This window comes from Monodelphis domestica, chromosome 1, assembly GCF_027887165.1.
Source record: "Monodelphis domestica isolate mMonDom1 chromosome 1, mMonDom1.pri, whole genome shotgun sequence".
In the NCBI taxonomy this organism is placed as follows: domain Eukaryota; kingdom Metazoa; phylum Chordata; class Mammalia; order Didelphimorphia; family Didelphidae; genus Monodelphis; species Monodelphis domestica.
Window position 1 is genome coordinate 534307162 of NC_077227.1, and position 16210 is coordinate 534323371.

A 16210-nucleotide genomic window follows, 5' to 3' on the forward strand; every position below is an offset into this window, starting at 1 on the left:
TGGCACCTCCGGTACCTAATACATATGGAAATGTCATATATATGTGTCCTGGAAATTCCTACAACTCTTAAAAAGTCTTTTGGAATATCAGATTCAATAATTTCCACTTCATCTCAGCCTCCAACCCTGCTTAGACCTCATATTATATTAAATCAAAATAGTTAATTAAAATATCACCAACTATGGTATCAAGCAGAATGGAGGAGAAAGTCCTGGTTCTGAAGTCAGGAAGATCCAAGTTCAGAGCTGCCCTCAGCTACTGTGACAAGGAAATCACTTTAAAAGGCTGATATATATTAATTTAAGGTTGCCAAGGAATTCAGCTATGTAATTCCTAAATGAAAACTCAAGTCAGCAGTCAACCTTTTATGGAGTTTAATTACAAACAGGAGGAAGAAAGGTATTAGAGAGAGAGAGAGAAAGAGAGAGAGAGAGAGAGAGAGAGAAAGAGAGAGAGAGAAAAAGAGAGAGAGAGAGAGAGAAAAGAGAGAGAGAGAGAGAGAGAGAGAGAGAGAGAGAGAGAGAGAGAGAGAGAGAGAGAGAAAAAGAGAGAGAGAGAGAGAGAAAAGAGAGAGAGAGAGAGAGAGAGAGAGAGAGAGAGAGAGAGAGAGAGAGAGAGAGAGAGAGAGAGAGAGAGAGAGAGAGAGAGAGAGAGAAGGGAATAGGGCTTAAATACCCCCTCTGTTTAGGCTGGGCCAAAAGGCCCAAGCCCTTAGATAGCTGAGGCAAAGAAAAGAGATCAGTCCCTATCACTCACGTGACCAAAATGGAGAAACAGTCTCAGGGGCCTCCATCTCCAGCTTCCTTCAGAGTAAGCTTCTCAGAGCACAACCTCTCAGAGCAAAACCTCTCCAACCACCTTCTGAGCCACCTCGCTCAGAGAAAAACCTCCTCCAAACACCTTCAGAGCCACCTTGCTCAAAGCAAAACCTCCTTCCCTCTCTCCTCAGACCCCGCTATCTTTAAGGAAACCATCTAAGTTCCCTCCCCTCAGTTCTCACATCTACCAATCACTGTCCATGTCTTCCCTGTGCCAATGGTGGTTCTAGCTTAACCCAGGACCGCCCAGAGGTCTGTGGCTTTGCACATGTCTGTTGAAGGTCATTTTCTCAAATAATTAAATCTTGATCCTTTGCTGCAGCCCTTCCTAAATACTGTTACCCTGAGCAGGGTGGAGATTGGAAGTTCCAAGACCTGGTTCTGTCATTCCAAGTATCTCTATTGTATCAATTCTAAAATCAATCATGACTCAAAAAACTTCCTGTTCTATGCTTAAGCATAGGTCAAAGCCCTTTCCATTATTCAGCAAAAGGTTTCTGTCCTAAAGTAATCTTAAGTAGGGAGGAGAAGGAACCTCCCATGCCAATGGGGTTCACATTCTAATAGAGTTCCCACTATCAGTAGGAAATTCTTCAAGTATGAAATTTCCCAATGGTGAAATTTCCAACATTTATAAGTCTAAGAAATTTTAAGGTTTACACTACTCACTACCTATGTGACCTTGGGCAAGACACTGAGCCTCTGTTTGTATCCATTCCTTCCTCTGCAGAATGGGGCTAAATAGCATCTATCTCACAGGATTGTTGAATGGATCAAATAAGGTAATATTTGTCAAGCTTTTAGTACGATGTCTGACATAGAGTTGTTCAGTTAATTTTCAATCCTATCCAAGTTTTCATGACCCCATTTGGCATTTCTTGGCAAAGATATTAGAGTGGTTTGTCATTTCCTTCTCTAGTTTATTTTATAGATGAGGAAACTGAGGTAAACGGGATAAGTGACTCCTCTAGGGTCACAGACAGCTAATAAGTATCTGAGGCTGGATTTGAACTTAGGGCTTCCACAATCTAAGTCCTTTGTTCAATCTGCTGCACCATCTAACTGCCCTGGAATGTCGTAAATATTAATGAAGTTGATGATGAAGAAAACACCAATGAATATGTAGCACAAAACTCAGCAAACCCAACCTTTAACTCAAAACAGCAACCTCCCATATAATACTAAATTCTAGTCCCAGGTTACTAGAGGAATGAGTTCTTTGTCTATGTACGCCAGAGCTTTCCCCTTACACAGCACTGTGAGCTAGGAGAAAGAAAAAAAAACAGGATATAATTTTTGGAACAGATGAACACAAAGGTGTTACCTCAGTCTTTTATCTTGCTCGCCATACCCAGAATCTTGAGAAAGTTCAAGAATATGTCAGAACACTTTCTAGATGACTGAGAGAGAAAGATACGGAAGTCTGCTGTCATGGGTATCATCTCAAAGTCAGTCTCTACTCAGACATGAGGATGGCACTCATGCTTGGGCAAAGATGTGACTTCAGGTATCTGCTTTGCAAAGGGAGCAGCAAATCTCCCTTCAGTATCAATGAACAATAGTTCGACAGGGTAGTCCACAGATAGAAGTTTATAGTCACTCATTCTTCTTTCTCCTCCTCTAACCAGTGTGCATCTAGAAATTCCCACTGCTACTTGTGTATCTATTCTGAATCTTCTCTGAAAGCCCCTCTTAGTCCCAATCCTGCTTACTAGCATCTGACGTGGGTGCCATCATTGTCTTCATAGGGCTTTCACTGAAGCTCCTAGCAAGCTGTCTTGTCTTTGGAAGCACAGATGGCTAAGACCCATGAACCAAATGCCTTGAGCAAACTGCCCTATAGAAAATCCCATGCCTGTTGTGGCGCTGAATTGTGTCTGTCTTAAGACAATGCAGCTCAATTCCTAACCAGTGATTACTGCCCAAGATGCATTTATCAATGAGGAAACTCAACTAAGCTACTGTAAACAAAATAAAACATTAAACTTTATTGTTATTGTGAGCTCTTCTGGTTAATAAATATTACAAGAAAGAGTAAAATTTTAAAATATACTCTTAAATTTTATTATTTCAAAGATAAAATATTACACTGATATTTTCCCCATTAGTTATCAGTTAGCAGAGAAAAAAATATAATGGTTAAAAACCATAACCAAATATGGACCTGAACACAGATCCACAAGTAATACAATGAAGACCCTGTCGTGATTAACATGAATGAGAAATATTTCATAGAATGAATTAATTTCTGTTTTTTTTTTCCATTCTAGTAATGAATAGAGCATGTGGCAAGAAAGCTTTGCAGCTGTATGATGGAATAGCTGGGGGAGTTTATGCATAGAGAACTGCATGTTTTTCCTTTATGTAGAGAGCTCACAATATCCATGCCCAGATCCTTTGGCTTAAAGATGGGAAATAACTTTGGTGATTTGGCAAAACTTTCTCAGTTTGGGTCTGTTCCCCTATAATTTCATCAAACTCCTCTCAATGTGGAATATTCAATATCTAACACCATATCCAAATAGTAATAGGTGCTTAGTAAATTATTGATTGATTAATTTCTAACCAGCTCTGATTCCCTTTGTGAACTCAGAATAGCTTAATTCAATTCCTCAAACGTATATTAAGTATGTATTGAAGATATAACAGTGCCACCATACCTGCATACCTGCCTTCAAAGAGCACCCGTCATACCAGAACAAACACATTAAGCCTTGGATATGGATTTTTAAATAAATCTAGAGCTCCTGGTGATGCATAGATAGTCCTCAGGGATAGGTGAAATGGGAATTTGTTGCTGCTACTTATGGAAGCCAAACATACATGATGGGGTCCACCATTTAGTAAACTCAGATTTTCCACTCAGAGGGCCAAGATTACTATCCACCTTAATGTAAGCTTTTTTTTTTTTTAACCCTCACTTTTTGTCTTGGTATCAATAGAGGTCCTCTTGACTCTAGCTCTGGCTCTCTATCCACTGGGCCACTGAGCTGCCCCTGTTGTAGCTGTTTTTAAAGAAAAGAGCAAATTAAAAAGTAATTTTAACAGTCCCTTAAACTTGGTAGGCCCTGGGATAGTTATTGATTTGATAGCATTTGGAAAAGTTCCCTCAACACTGTAGTTTATTACTTCAGATGACTGGGTATTTATTTGGGACTTGTCTATACTGTTAGTTTTTGTTTCTGTTTTTTTTTCTAAATTATATAAAAGATTCCACACAGTGGCCTTTCTTTCTACTTGACAAATGGAGAAGGACCGTGCTTATAAAAACAACTGGTTTAGACAATAGTTGATTAGGTAATTCAGATAATCTTAAAACTGAAGAGCAAGTGTGTGGCCAATCTGATTTCCCTGCCAGGCCCAAATCAGTCATTAAGATAGCAAAAAGACACAAAAATCCATTTGACTGAAAAATGATCATTTCTGTGGCCACATATAGATAATATCTGAAAATGGGAAGAATAAATAGCTTGCTCAAGGCCAAAGAGATGATATCAACAGCACTAGTGATGCTAGCAATTCCTCAGTGTTAGTGCAAATATCTGTCCCTGCTCTGTTCCTCCTTGTTACTTTTTATGAGTCATGAAGAAGTTCCTTCTGATAGAATCAATCAATAACAAACATGCATTTATTAAGAGTTTATTATGTATCAAGTAGTATGCCATTCTGAGGTTGCAAAGAAAGTCAAAACAAAACAAAACAAAACAGAAAAACACTTCCTCTACTCAAGGATCTCAATTTCTAATTGGGGAAGCAGCCTGCTCACAAATAAATATAAGATATTGAGATGATAGAGATATATTTGTATCTATCTTTAAATATATTCTGTATACATATACGTGTGTGTATATATACAATGTATGAATTTATTCATGTACCTATATGTTTCCTATAAATTATATGGCTATATGTGTATTATACACACATACACACATATGAATTTACATGCACACAAAATGTGGATAAAATAAATAAGAAATAATCCTAGAAAAAAGGTATTGGTAATGAGTCAACCAGAGAAAAGGTCTGATATCAAGAGATAGACTGTCATATGTAAGGAATAGCATGAAGACCAGTGTTGCTAAATAGTAGAATAAATAGAGAGTATTGGAAGGAAGCGAGGAGCCAGATTGTGGAGGTCTTTAAAAGCTAAACCAAAGATAGGCTTAAAAAAATTAAATTAATTTGTCTGTTACCTTAAAATGCCCAGTTATCTCTCTTCTTCCCTTTCCCCAATTGAGAAGACATCACTTGACAAAACATATATGTATATATAAAACCGCGTCTTAATTATTTCTATTTATCAGTTCTTCCTCTGGAGGAATTCTTCATTCTTTGAGCAATATTTATGTGTCTAAATATAAAAATATGATTTCATGTTTGATCCTGGAGGTAATAGAGAATCAAAGGAATTTACTATAATAGGAGAGACATGGTAAGTAAGATTTGCATGATAGCATCTGCATACTGGAGTGTGGAGTGTGTGACTGTCAGTGTCTGAGGCCAGACTTGAACTTGGGTTCTTCATATCTAGACCCAGGGCTTTAAGTGACTGAGCCACCTACCAGCCTCTGTGGGACACACACAATCCTAAAACTATAGCTTATCATCCCTGATCAGTGAGTTTACATTGGTAATGAGGGACACTCAGAGGGAACAGATGTCATCAAAGCAACTAATATCATTAACATTTCAGGGAACAGATATTCTTTTTCATTTTGTTCTGTTTTCAAGCTACTCCCCACTGGGTACAAAATTTCTTCTGGTTTGACTTCTCTTGGCAGCTCTACTTCTCTGTAATAGGAGAACTCTTCTTTTCCATGTCTTTTTTTTTTCTTATACCTAAGATATTTCAACTATCTCTTCCTCTCTCTCTCTGCTTCCTGTTTCAGATATCAATTCTGTCATTGTTTTTGACAAATTATTTAATCTTTTTTTAGGTTTTCTCATCTAGAAAACAAGGATTAGATGGCTATCAAGGTCTCTTCTAACACTAAATCTATTATCCTGAGAAAAACTGTATCCCTAACACTTCTTATAGGAGTAAAATATTCCAACACTGCGTGATAACATGAAAGGCTTCCTTCTTGGAATTTATAATGGAAATTTTAGGTTTAATCTAAAGATCAAAGAACCATATTGACCAGGAATCAAACAAGGAGAGTGTGCTATAAATACAGAGTAGGATGATACTTTGATTGCATGTTACCATAGAGTTCAAAGTCCTCAGAAGTTCTTCCTATAAGGAAATGGAAATTAATAACTAGCCAAAGATGGAGCATTCGATTCATAACTGTGGTATGAAAACTATAATGAACATCTTATAGTGACTGTAACCTAAAAGGTCACCCAGTACCCTTCTAGAGTCAATGCATGTGAAAGAGAGTCATTTCAAGTTTAATTCAGGTTTGAGAAGAGGCATTGTGATACAATGGAAAGATGCTAGTTTGGGTTCTAGTGTTAGCTGACAGCATAACTGGGGGCTTAGACAAGTCACACTTCCCCTCTGTCCTTTTTACTGATAAGTAAAATTAATGAATTGGACTAGTAATAAGTTTTCTAAGCCTTAGCTTTCTCATTTGTAAAAATGAGATTCTGATACTTAGCATTCTATTTCTCATGGGCATTTTAGAGAAAGTTTTAAAATTTTAAGAATATTATATATTTCCTTTAATTGATGGGTTAATGATAATAATGATGATTCTTTCATTAGTGGAGGCCAAAGTAGGCTCTATATAAAGTGGGGGGGGACCCTAAAATTAGATCTGCCTAAAAACAGAATGGCTTACTTGTATCAATGGAAGATTTTTCCATCATTAGAAGTCTTTGGACTGGTCCTTTCAACTCTCAAAATATGATATGGTGATAGAAAGCTGGAAGAAGAAAAACCTGGGTTCAAGTGCTATTTCTGACATATAAAGACTGGGTTACAATTCACTTAAAATCTCAGTACCCCCAAGCAACTCTATAAGGCAATAACTTATAGAGTAGGTGTTGATCTGTACTTATAAAGGAAATTTTCTTATCATGAATTTCTGATTTCAATGAAATTCCAATTCTGATGCCCTCTCCCAAAATTCTATGAATATTTTATGTTTAAATAAAATATTATTTTGAATTGTCAACAGGCCAGGAAGAGAAAGATTTTATTGAGGGCTTAAGACCAACTGAGGAAATATTTGTATCAGCTTTTAATTCATAATTTCATTTAGATTCAAAATAGGTTTGTGATGCTATCCAGAAAAATCATACACCTTGAGACTGCTCACTTTAATAAGATAAAATAAAGAAATTTAAATCAAACTATCATTCAAGGATCTATTTAGGGGGCAGCCGGGTAGCTCAGTGGATTGAGAGCCAAGCCTAGAGACGGGAGGTCCTAGGTTCAAATCTGGCCTCAGACACTTCCCAGCTGTGTGTCCCTGGGCAAGTCACTTGACCCTCATTGCCTAGCCCTTACCACTCTTCTGCCTTGGAGCCAATACACAGTATTGACGCCAAGACAGAAGGTAAGGGTTTTAAAAAAAAGAATCTATTCAATAATTTATTAATAATAGGTACTTTGTATCAAGCATTATTTTAGGATGTTTTATAACCTATATTACCAACTGACTCCACCTATAACCCAAATATTTATTTAAAAATGCTTTTGGGGGGAACCTAGGTGGCTCAGTGGATTGAGAGTCAAGCCTAGAGATAGGATGACCTGGGTTTAAATATGAGATCAGATACTTCATTGTTGTGTGATCATGGGCAAGACACTTAAACCTCATTGCCTAGTCCTTACTGCTTTTCTACCTTGGAAACAGTACATAGTATTGATTCTAAGATGGAAGGTAAGAGGTTTAATTTATTTTTTTTTTTAGTTGAGGAAAGGTCAGCTGTTAACCATATACTTTTGTCTTCTTACTAAGATAGACTCTGTCTAAGAACTGGAAGGACCATAGTGTTTACTCCTTTACTCCATCCAGTCAAGAATCTATGAGTGAATCATTACTGCAAACATCATCCCTTATAAGTGTTCATATGACCTCTGCTCAAATATTTCTAAGGGTGAAAAGTTTATTAGTTTATGAAATTTTCCATTTTTTAAAAAATCACTTACTCCCATAAAAAGTTTGAAATAAAATGAGTTGAAGTTTAAATATTAACTTTCAGTTAACCAGACAATTAAAATTGTTATCCAAAATACCTCATTCTCTAGATTTCAATGACATTACAGTATCACAATCAAGTTCTGTTGGCCTTTCTGTTAAGTTTTGCAGCTACTTTCTTGAAGAAGCCCAAAACAGCAGTGTTTACTCCAAGACAGAGAAAATTAACTATTTTTTAAAATTACTTATCATTTAAGAGGCACTAAGATACAGAATCTGCCAAAAGAATAAAAACAATTCTGGATGAAAGTACTTTTAGCAAAACAAAGTGTTGAAGTTAGCAATAGAAGAGATCCATGAAAATGAAAGAAAAATGACCTGAAAATCAAATGATTTGGAGCTGCATTAAAAATGCATCTGAGAAGAGAGGAGAAATAAGAAATGAGGACAACTTGGCAGTTTTGCTAGCACTGGAGATCTCACTCTTTGCATGAGTCAGAGGATTATAACAGTGATTATGGCTGTCTGAGAGATGGTATTCAATGTATCCATCTGAAGACACTGTGATCTGTTATTTATGACAAGAACTTTCAGTACAATATTTTTTTTTAAAGTATGGCAGAGGAAGATTACAATTTTAATAAGATGATTCAGGAGAAGAGGGGATGATGTATGGAGCAAGATGCCAGAAGAGGTGATAGAGTATCACATGGGATCTAGGGGGAGGGTCTAGATTTGGAACAATTAGGTACACTATTTACTCTGAGATCAAGGGAAAGGGCAGGGTAAGTGAGAAAGCAATGAAATAATGAGGTAGAAAAGAGAAAAGTTGAGGAAACTCACTTCAGACATTCAGGGTCTTTGAAGTCTGAAGAGAGGTTATCTGCTGAACATGAGAAAGCTAGGAGGTAAGAGTTTGGGCTTGAGGAAGGTGGATCCTTTTGGAACATTCACTCAGGGAGCCATAAACATCATATGGATACTTGTACAGCACAGAATCTTCTACTTTATAGTGCTTTTCTCCAGATACTGCTCTCCAGAGCCATAATTAACAATTTTGGCGCCTAGGGCATGCTTCAGGAAATGTACTCTGCAAAAACAGCGTAAAACCTGGCCTCAAATCAACTTTATACAGGCAAATTCGGTGAGGTTCTTTGGTGGTTGTTTTTGTTTAGCTTTGCTTAGGGAAAGAGGCCCCAGGACACCATCCCATGGGGAGGAAAGAGAGACTCCAAGACATTAGATACTTCAAAGCTGTTTCTGGAGGAATTACTGGGGCTGGGAATAGGACTGAAATTGCCTAATGAAGAGTTCATAGAGATGAGAGGAGCTGAAGCAGCAGGAAGTGTGTGTGTGTATGTGTGTTGGGGGGTTTCTAGCCACAGGAGAGAGAAGACAAAAAGTGACCCAATTTGTAGCTTCCTATTTTAACAAATTAGTTTTGGGAAGTAGGTGTCAGGTTAGTTGTTTCTCCATAACTCCTGGAGTATAAGTTCTCTCAGAGTGATCGAAGTTTTGGTGTCCTGAAGCAAAACCCATTTCATTTGACCTTATTTCTATTTCTGCTTCTCTTGTTCTTTTCACGGTCACCTCTTCATGCTGATCAATCTTTCTAATGTGGAGCTTATCCCACTTGTTCAGAAACCTTCTATAGGTCTCAGCTGACTTCAGGATGAAGTCTGGGTTACTTAGCCTGGAATTTCACGCCCTTCTCATTCTGGCTCGAATCTTCCTTCACAGATGGTCACTCTATCTCCTCCTGAACCACCCTATACTCGATCCAAATACAGAATTGCAGAATTTTAGGTGAATCTAGTTCAAATTTACGATCATCTAGTGCAATTCATGCCTGTAAAAAGAATCCTGACTCTAATATGATCAATAGATAGTCTGCAGTCTTTGTCTCATGGGCTCCAATGAAGGGGATCCCATTGCTCATTCATTACTCCCTTTTCCCTGGACATTTTCCTACTTTACTATGTCAGGAATGTTCCTCCCCTGTTAACTCTAAGGAAGATAATGCTTGGTTGCTTCTAGCTCAAATACTACTTCCTATATTATTCTTTTGCTGATTCTTCACCACTTTTTTATCTCCCATGCACTTTTACACTCTGCTGTACTTCATCATTATCTGGGGAAATATCTTCTCTGCCTGCTCAAACACAAGCTTTTGGAAGATGAGAAGATGAGAGTCAGCTAGGTGACTTAGTAGATTGAGCCCTGGGCCTGGAGTTGAAATGACCCAAGTTCAAATATGGACTCATATATTTAACTAGCCTGGACAATTACTGACTACCTCGTTAGCCTCAACTAGACCACCTATGTCTCAGGGTTGTGAGGATCAAACAAAAAGTTTGTTAAGTATTTTGCCAAATTTAAATCACTTTATAAATTCTAGCTAGGGTAAGGAATGTGAATTATTTATCTTTGTGTATGTTAGTAGATATGTGGTTTTTTTTAACATAATTTTGAAGGCATGAAAAAATGAAACATGTGCGACTACACAGTAGAGAATAGAAAATTCATTTGTGGGGGGCAGCTGGGTAGCTCAGTGGACTGAGAACCAGGCCTAGAGATGGGAAGCTCCTGAGTTCAAATCTGGCCTCAGACACTTCCCAGCTGTGTGACCCTGGGCAAGTCACTTAGCCCCCATTGCCTAGCCCTTACCACTCTTCTGCCTTGGAACCAATACATAGTACTGATTCTAAGGTGTAAGGTAAATGTTTTAAAAGAAAAAATAAAAAGAAAATTCAATTGTGGGCTACAATACCTTAAGGTAAAAAGTTGTTTTGAATACATATATGCATACATGTGTGTATGTATATGTATATATATAAATACATATGTTATACATATAGTATTTACTTGTAGGTATACAAATTGTTTCCTCCAATAGAATGTAAACTCCTTGGAAGCAACACCCATCATTTCTGTTTGTGTCTCTAATTCCGAACTCTAAGCCTGACCCATCATAGGTTCCTGTGGGCTTTGAAATTAATATTCAGTAACTTAGTATTGTATTTTAAAAGTTCTATTAATAATAACTAAAATAAAAGAACTACCTAACTCAGCTGGGGTTGCAAGAGAAGAGAGAGACAGAGGGAGGAGCTACAGAACTTATAAAACAATAACATGATCTTGCAAATATGGAGGCTCAGGAGAGATTAAAGGGAATTTTGGGAAATACTAAGGGACTTCTGGGGATGAAGTCCTAAGGTTCAAAATTTCCATTTATACCTTCCAAATAAATGCTTTTTATTGGATAATTGACTATGAACAATTCACCACAAGCTAATTTCTATCTCATCTGCTCTGAAGAGCCATCCATCACTAAACCACAACTTTTGTCTTTTTCTTTAGACTCTGGAAAACCCTAAATATGAACTGATCATTGAAGCTCAGGACATGGCCGGTTTGGATGTTGGTTTAACTGGGACAGCAACAGCTACCATCCTGATTGATGACAAAAATGATCACTCACCAAAGTTCACCAAGAAAGAGGTAAACACCTAAGATTCTTGTTGCCCTTGGGGTGGTCAGTGGTACCAGTGGTTAAGATTCATTCACAAAATCTCAGCGAAAAGGGATGTTTATGGACATCTGTCTAACCACCTGATCATGTATAAAAAAATTGTATGTGTAGTTAGATAGTGTTCATAGAATTGCACAAATTCTGTAGGAAACTAAATATTGGCTAAATTTCTCATTAACACAAAATAGCTTATTAAAAAAGAAACATTTCTTCATCTTTTTGGAATCATTTATCACTGTTTTATATTAATTAGCTTACATTGAAATATCATCATGTTACTGTAGAAAGAATACTACATATATAGTATGAGGATCTGATTTCAAATCCTACCACTTAAGTTTACTGCTTATCTGACTTTGAGCAACCACTAACCCTCACCAGCCCTCAGTTCATCTTCTATTAAATGAAGAGGTAGATTTAGTTGATTTCTAATTTTCTTTTTGTCTTTCAATCTTTGATCCTGGGATGCTAAGTTGAATGGTTTTATCAGTGAGTCTATTCCATCTATCAATAGATTGCAAACCTCCTTTGCTTAATTAAATTACTCCATGAGTTTCTGTACCTTCTAAGGCTTCCACCAGATACCAGAAAATCAATAAGCCCTTTGGCCCTTGTTAGTTTAGTCCTCAGAAATTAGGCATACGTGAAGTCAATGGATCTTGAACTTGCTACTTTTCCAGCTTGGTAAGAGCCACTTGCCAGAATTTTTATTTTGTTGGCATGGCTTTAGGGAACCCAGAGCCACATCTATGCTATACTGAAGCTTCTGAGGAAGATTTCAGTGCACCTTGTATACTTTAATGATTATTTTCCTCCCCAGCAAGTGCAGACTGAAATGCCAAACTGAAATGTGCCATAATAATGGAAATAAGATTTTTTGGCAATAGTTTGGTAGCATGGGAGCTGCTAAATTAAAAAAAAAAACAAAGTAGGCTTTTTGAAGGAGAGGTATTTTCTATCTTTGGCTCCAATGCACTGATGATTATATACTATTGTGGTTCACTATTTGTTACAACCAAACAACAATCAGTATAGAAAGCCAGGCCAAGAACACAGCGTTCATGGCTGCAACTCAATTATAGAGGCTTGATTAAGTTCTCCTAGGAGAACATGGGAAGAAAATACATTGAGAACATAAAGCTAAGACCAAGGATGATTTAAAAAAAATGTTTTCCTTGCATCCTACTGTAGGGTATATGAACTAGTATATTTACCAATAGATTTTCCGAAAATTGTGATTCTTAGTAAGATATTTCCCAAGGAATTTGAATTGACACAACCTGCTTTTTAGCACAGAGGCAGGAACTGGGGTAAGGGGGTGAGCACTAAATGGTCCTAAGCTTATGGGGTTTGCCCAAACTGAGTGAGACCTTTTTGTATAATCCTGAGCCATTAGGAGGGCTTAAACTAGATTTTAATGAATCTGGTTCTAGCCTTTCCAGTCTAAATGCATATTGTTCCCTGAAATAACCCTTTATCCACTAGTCAAACTGGTTCAGTATGAAAATTGGCCAGGGTGAAATTCCATTTCCCACCTCCATGGTTTTGTATAGGTTATTTCCAAGTCTGGGAATGTCCTCCTTCCTTATATGTGGCTCTTCAAAGAATCACTGAAATACAGAATTTAAGAGTTAAAAAGGAATTCAATGACTATCTAGTCCAACTTTCATGAAAGGAATCACCAGTAAAGCATGTGAGTCATACAGTCTCTTCTTAAAGATCCCCGATAAAAGGATACCTATAATCTTTCCAGGCAGTATATTCCATCTTTGGGTATCTCTAATGGTTAGTTTTCTTGACCTCTTGCAATGATAAATTATCCATTGCTTCTGGATCTTCCCTTTTCAGTCAAACAATAAATTCAGTTACTTCTTTTACATGGCAGTGTTTCCAATACCTTGACACTGTCACTTTTTTCCCTTTGATACTCTCTTCTCTTTAGGTTTCCCATGAAACTGTTCTCTCATGATTTTCCTCTTACCTGTATGACAGTTACTTCTCTGCCTCCTTTGCTGAATCATCATCTAGGTCATTCCTACCAACCATGGTTTTTACTCCAAGGCTCTGCCCTCTTCTTTTCTCTCTCTGGAGCATTTGCAATGATTTTAATGGTCTTGTCTTTACACAGATGAGTCTCAGATCTCATTCACTTAGTTATAATGTCTCTGCTGAACTCTAGTCGCATGTATCAAAAATGCTTATTAGATATTTTGAAGTGGACATTCTATGGACATCTTAAATTCACCATGTTCAAAACTCAACTCATTATCCCCCACCATCTCTAAATCACCCATTCCTAATTTCTTTATTACTATTGAGGACACCATAATGCTACCAATATTTATGACTAACAACCTAGGTAACATCATTGACTCCTTACTTTCTTGATTCCCCCATCCAGTGAGTTGTTTAATATTGGTAATAATAATAACTATTATTTATATAGTGCTTACTACATTCTAGTCACTGTTCTAAATGTTTGTGAATAATAATTGATTTGATCCTCACAGTAACTCTTTGAAACAGGTTTTATTTTTATCTCCATTTTACAAATAAAGTGAAAAATGGTGTTCTTTAATCTGCCCCTGACTCCAGTAATTCTTTCTCTGGAGGTGGATAGCATTTTTTGTCATAAGTCTTTTAGAATTGTCCCAGATCACAGTTTTGCTGAGAGTGGCTAAGTCTTTCACATCAACTGTTCTATTTGAATAACCCTTTGGATGATATCCCTATTTCAAGTCTTTCCCCATAACAATCCATTCTTATTGAGATCAGGGAATACCCAACTGCTAAAGGGATTCTTTTAAAGTGCAGATCTGACTATGTCATTTCCCTGCTCAATAAACTCTAGTATAAAATAAAAAGTCCTCTGGCATTTAAAACACTTCAAAAACAAAAGTTCCTTCATTTAAGTCTTCTCACATATTCCTTTCTCTGGGCATTCATTAGCTTGTTAGTTTCTTTAAACTCATTTTTTGTCAAGTTATGGAACTCAGACATGAAGACAAAATTCCATATGAGATGTGAGTAAGTAGTGTACAATGGAATTTTACTTTACAAATATTTTTATTGATCTCTTGTTTTTTGACATTACCTAGATTTCTCCTTCTATCCCTTATCCACTCTCTCCCAGAATCATGCCTTAGGAAACCTGATGCTATATAAAAAGAGGTCCCCCTCATTTCTTTTCTTAGAAGCCATTCATATTTTTTGAAATTTCACATGATTCAGTTTTGACTGTTTTGTGGTGGTCCATGCTATTCAAATTGCCGGAATCTTTGTATATAATGTTTTTCTGATCCTGATAAATCATTTAGCATCAGTTTATGGAATTCTTTTCATGCTTTCCTATATTCATCAGTCTTCTTGTTTCTATTTTTAAAAATATTTTTATTTTTCCAGTTATACATAGAAACAATGTTGGCAATTGTTTTTTGACATGTTGAAATTCAGATTTTTCTCATTATTTCCTTTTTCTCTCTTTCTCTCTTTCTTTGATTCCTCATTGTATTATTAATTAAAGTCTCTATAAAACCCAGTTGACTTGGGTATATTCATAATTGGGAATATTTCCCTGGTGACCACCTTATATATTGATTTAAAACAAGACACTGTGGTGAAAACATATTTCCTGCAGTCACAATTTACTCACCCACTCTTAGATCTACTAAAGTTTATGACCTCAACCATTTTAACTCTTACAGTTTATGGCTCCCACTCTTTTAAATGTCACATTATATAGGCCCCAAAATACCCCCATTAGGATTACCATGATACATTTTTCTTAATCCAGTGGGGACCTGACAATCACCAAAAAGTGATATAGGGTTTTTGTTTTATTTCATTCCATTCATTCATTCATTCGTTCATTCATTCATTCATTCATTTGTTCATTCATTTGTTCCTTTGTTTGTTTGTTTGTTTATTTGAGTATGGCTGTGTCCTCATACAAAGGATAAATTCCTTAGATGTGAGAAAATTACTGGTAGCTGGGTGGCGGAGTGAATAGAGCACAGGGCTTTGAGTCAGAAAAACCTGAATTCAAATATGACCCAAAACACTGTGATACTGGACAAGCCACTTAACCTTTTTCTACTTTGGTTTCTTTACTTGTAATATAGGAATAATAAAAGCACCGACTCCCCAGGATTGTTGTAAGGATCAAATGCACTTAGCATAGTGCCTGGCACAAAGTAAGCATTATATATATATTTTTAAATTTAGCTGGGTCCAATTCCTTGTGAACTCATTTGGGATTTTCTTGACAAAGATACTGTAATGGTTTACCATTGCCTTCTCTAGTTCAATTTACAGAAGAGAAAACTGAGGTAAACAGGACTAGTTGACTTGTCCAGGGTCACACAGATAATAAGTGTCTGAGGCTAGAGTTGAACTCAGGTCTTCCTGATTTCAGGTACAGTATGCTAATCACTGCATAATTTAGTTGTCTCAAGTCTTATACAAATATTAATTATTATTATCATCAATAATAATAGTAAAATTATAATCAATGATGATTATAATGAAAGCAATCATCATCATCATCATCATCATGTTTCTCCTGGGCAAGCTTTGATATGAGGTTTGTTGCTGCTTTAAGAAATATTTTTAGTAACTCTCACCTGAACTGAACAAGGCACATGATGGAGACAGTTCAGTCTGCCTCAGAGAGCTATGCTTGAGTCCCAAGGACCTTTGCCTCTGGGCTTGGAGGAAGTGCTGGTGGCCTATGGTCTTTAGAGCTAGGTAGAGCTTTTGAGAAGAA

The 16210-nt window shown here is 36.8% G+C and overlaps 1 protein-coding gene across 2 annotated transcripts in view; it reads left to right on the forward strand.

Moving 5' to 3' along the window:
• Nucleotides 1–16210, forward strand: part of CDH13 (cadherin 13) — a 1329441-nt gene that overhangs the window by 1151678 nt on the left and 161553 nt on the right. For both annotated transcript variants that reach the window (XM_007476128.3, XM_056823341.1), the window contains one exon: nt 11274–11414. In XM_007476128.3, coding sequence (XP_007476190.1) covers nt 11274–11414 — 141 coding nt within the window. The remainder of the gene's footprint in view (nt 1–11273; nt 11415–16210) is intronic.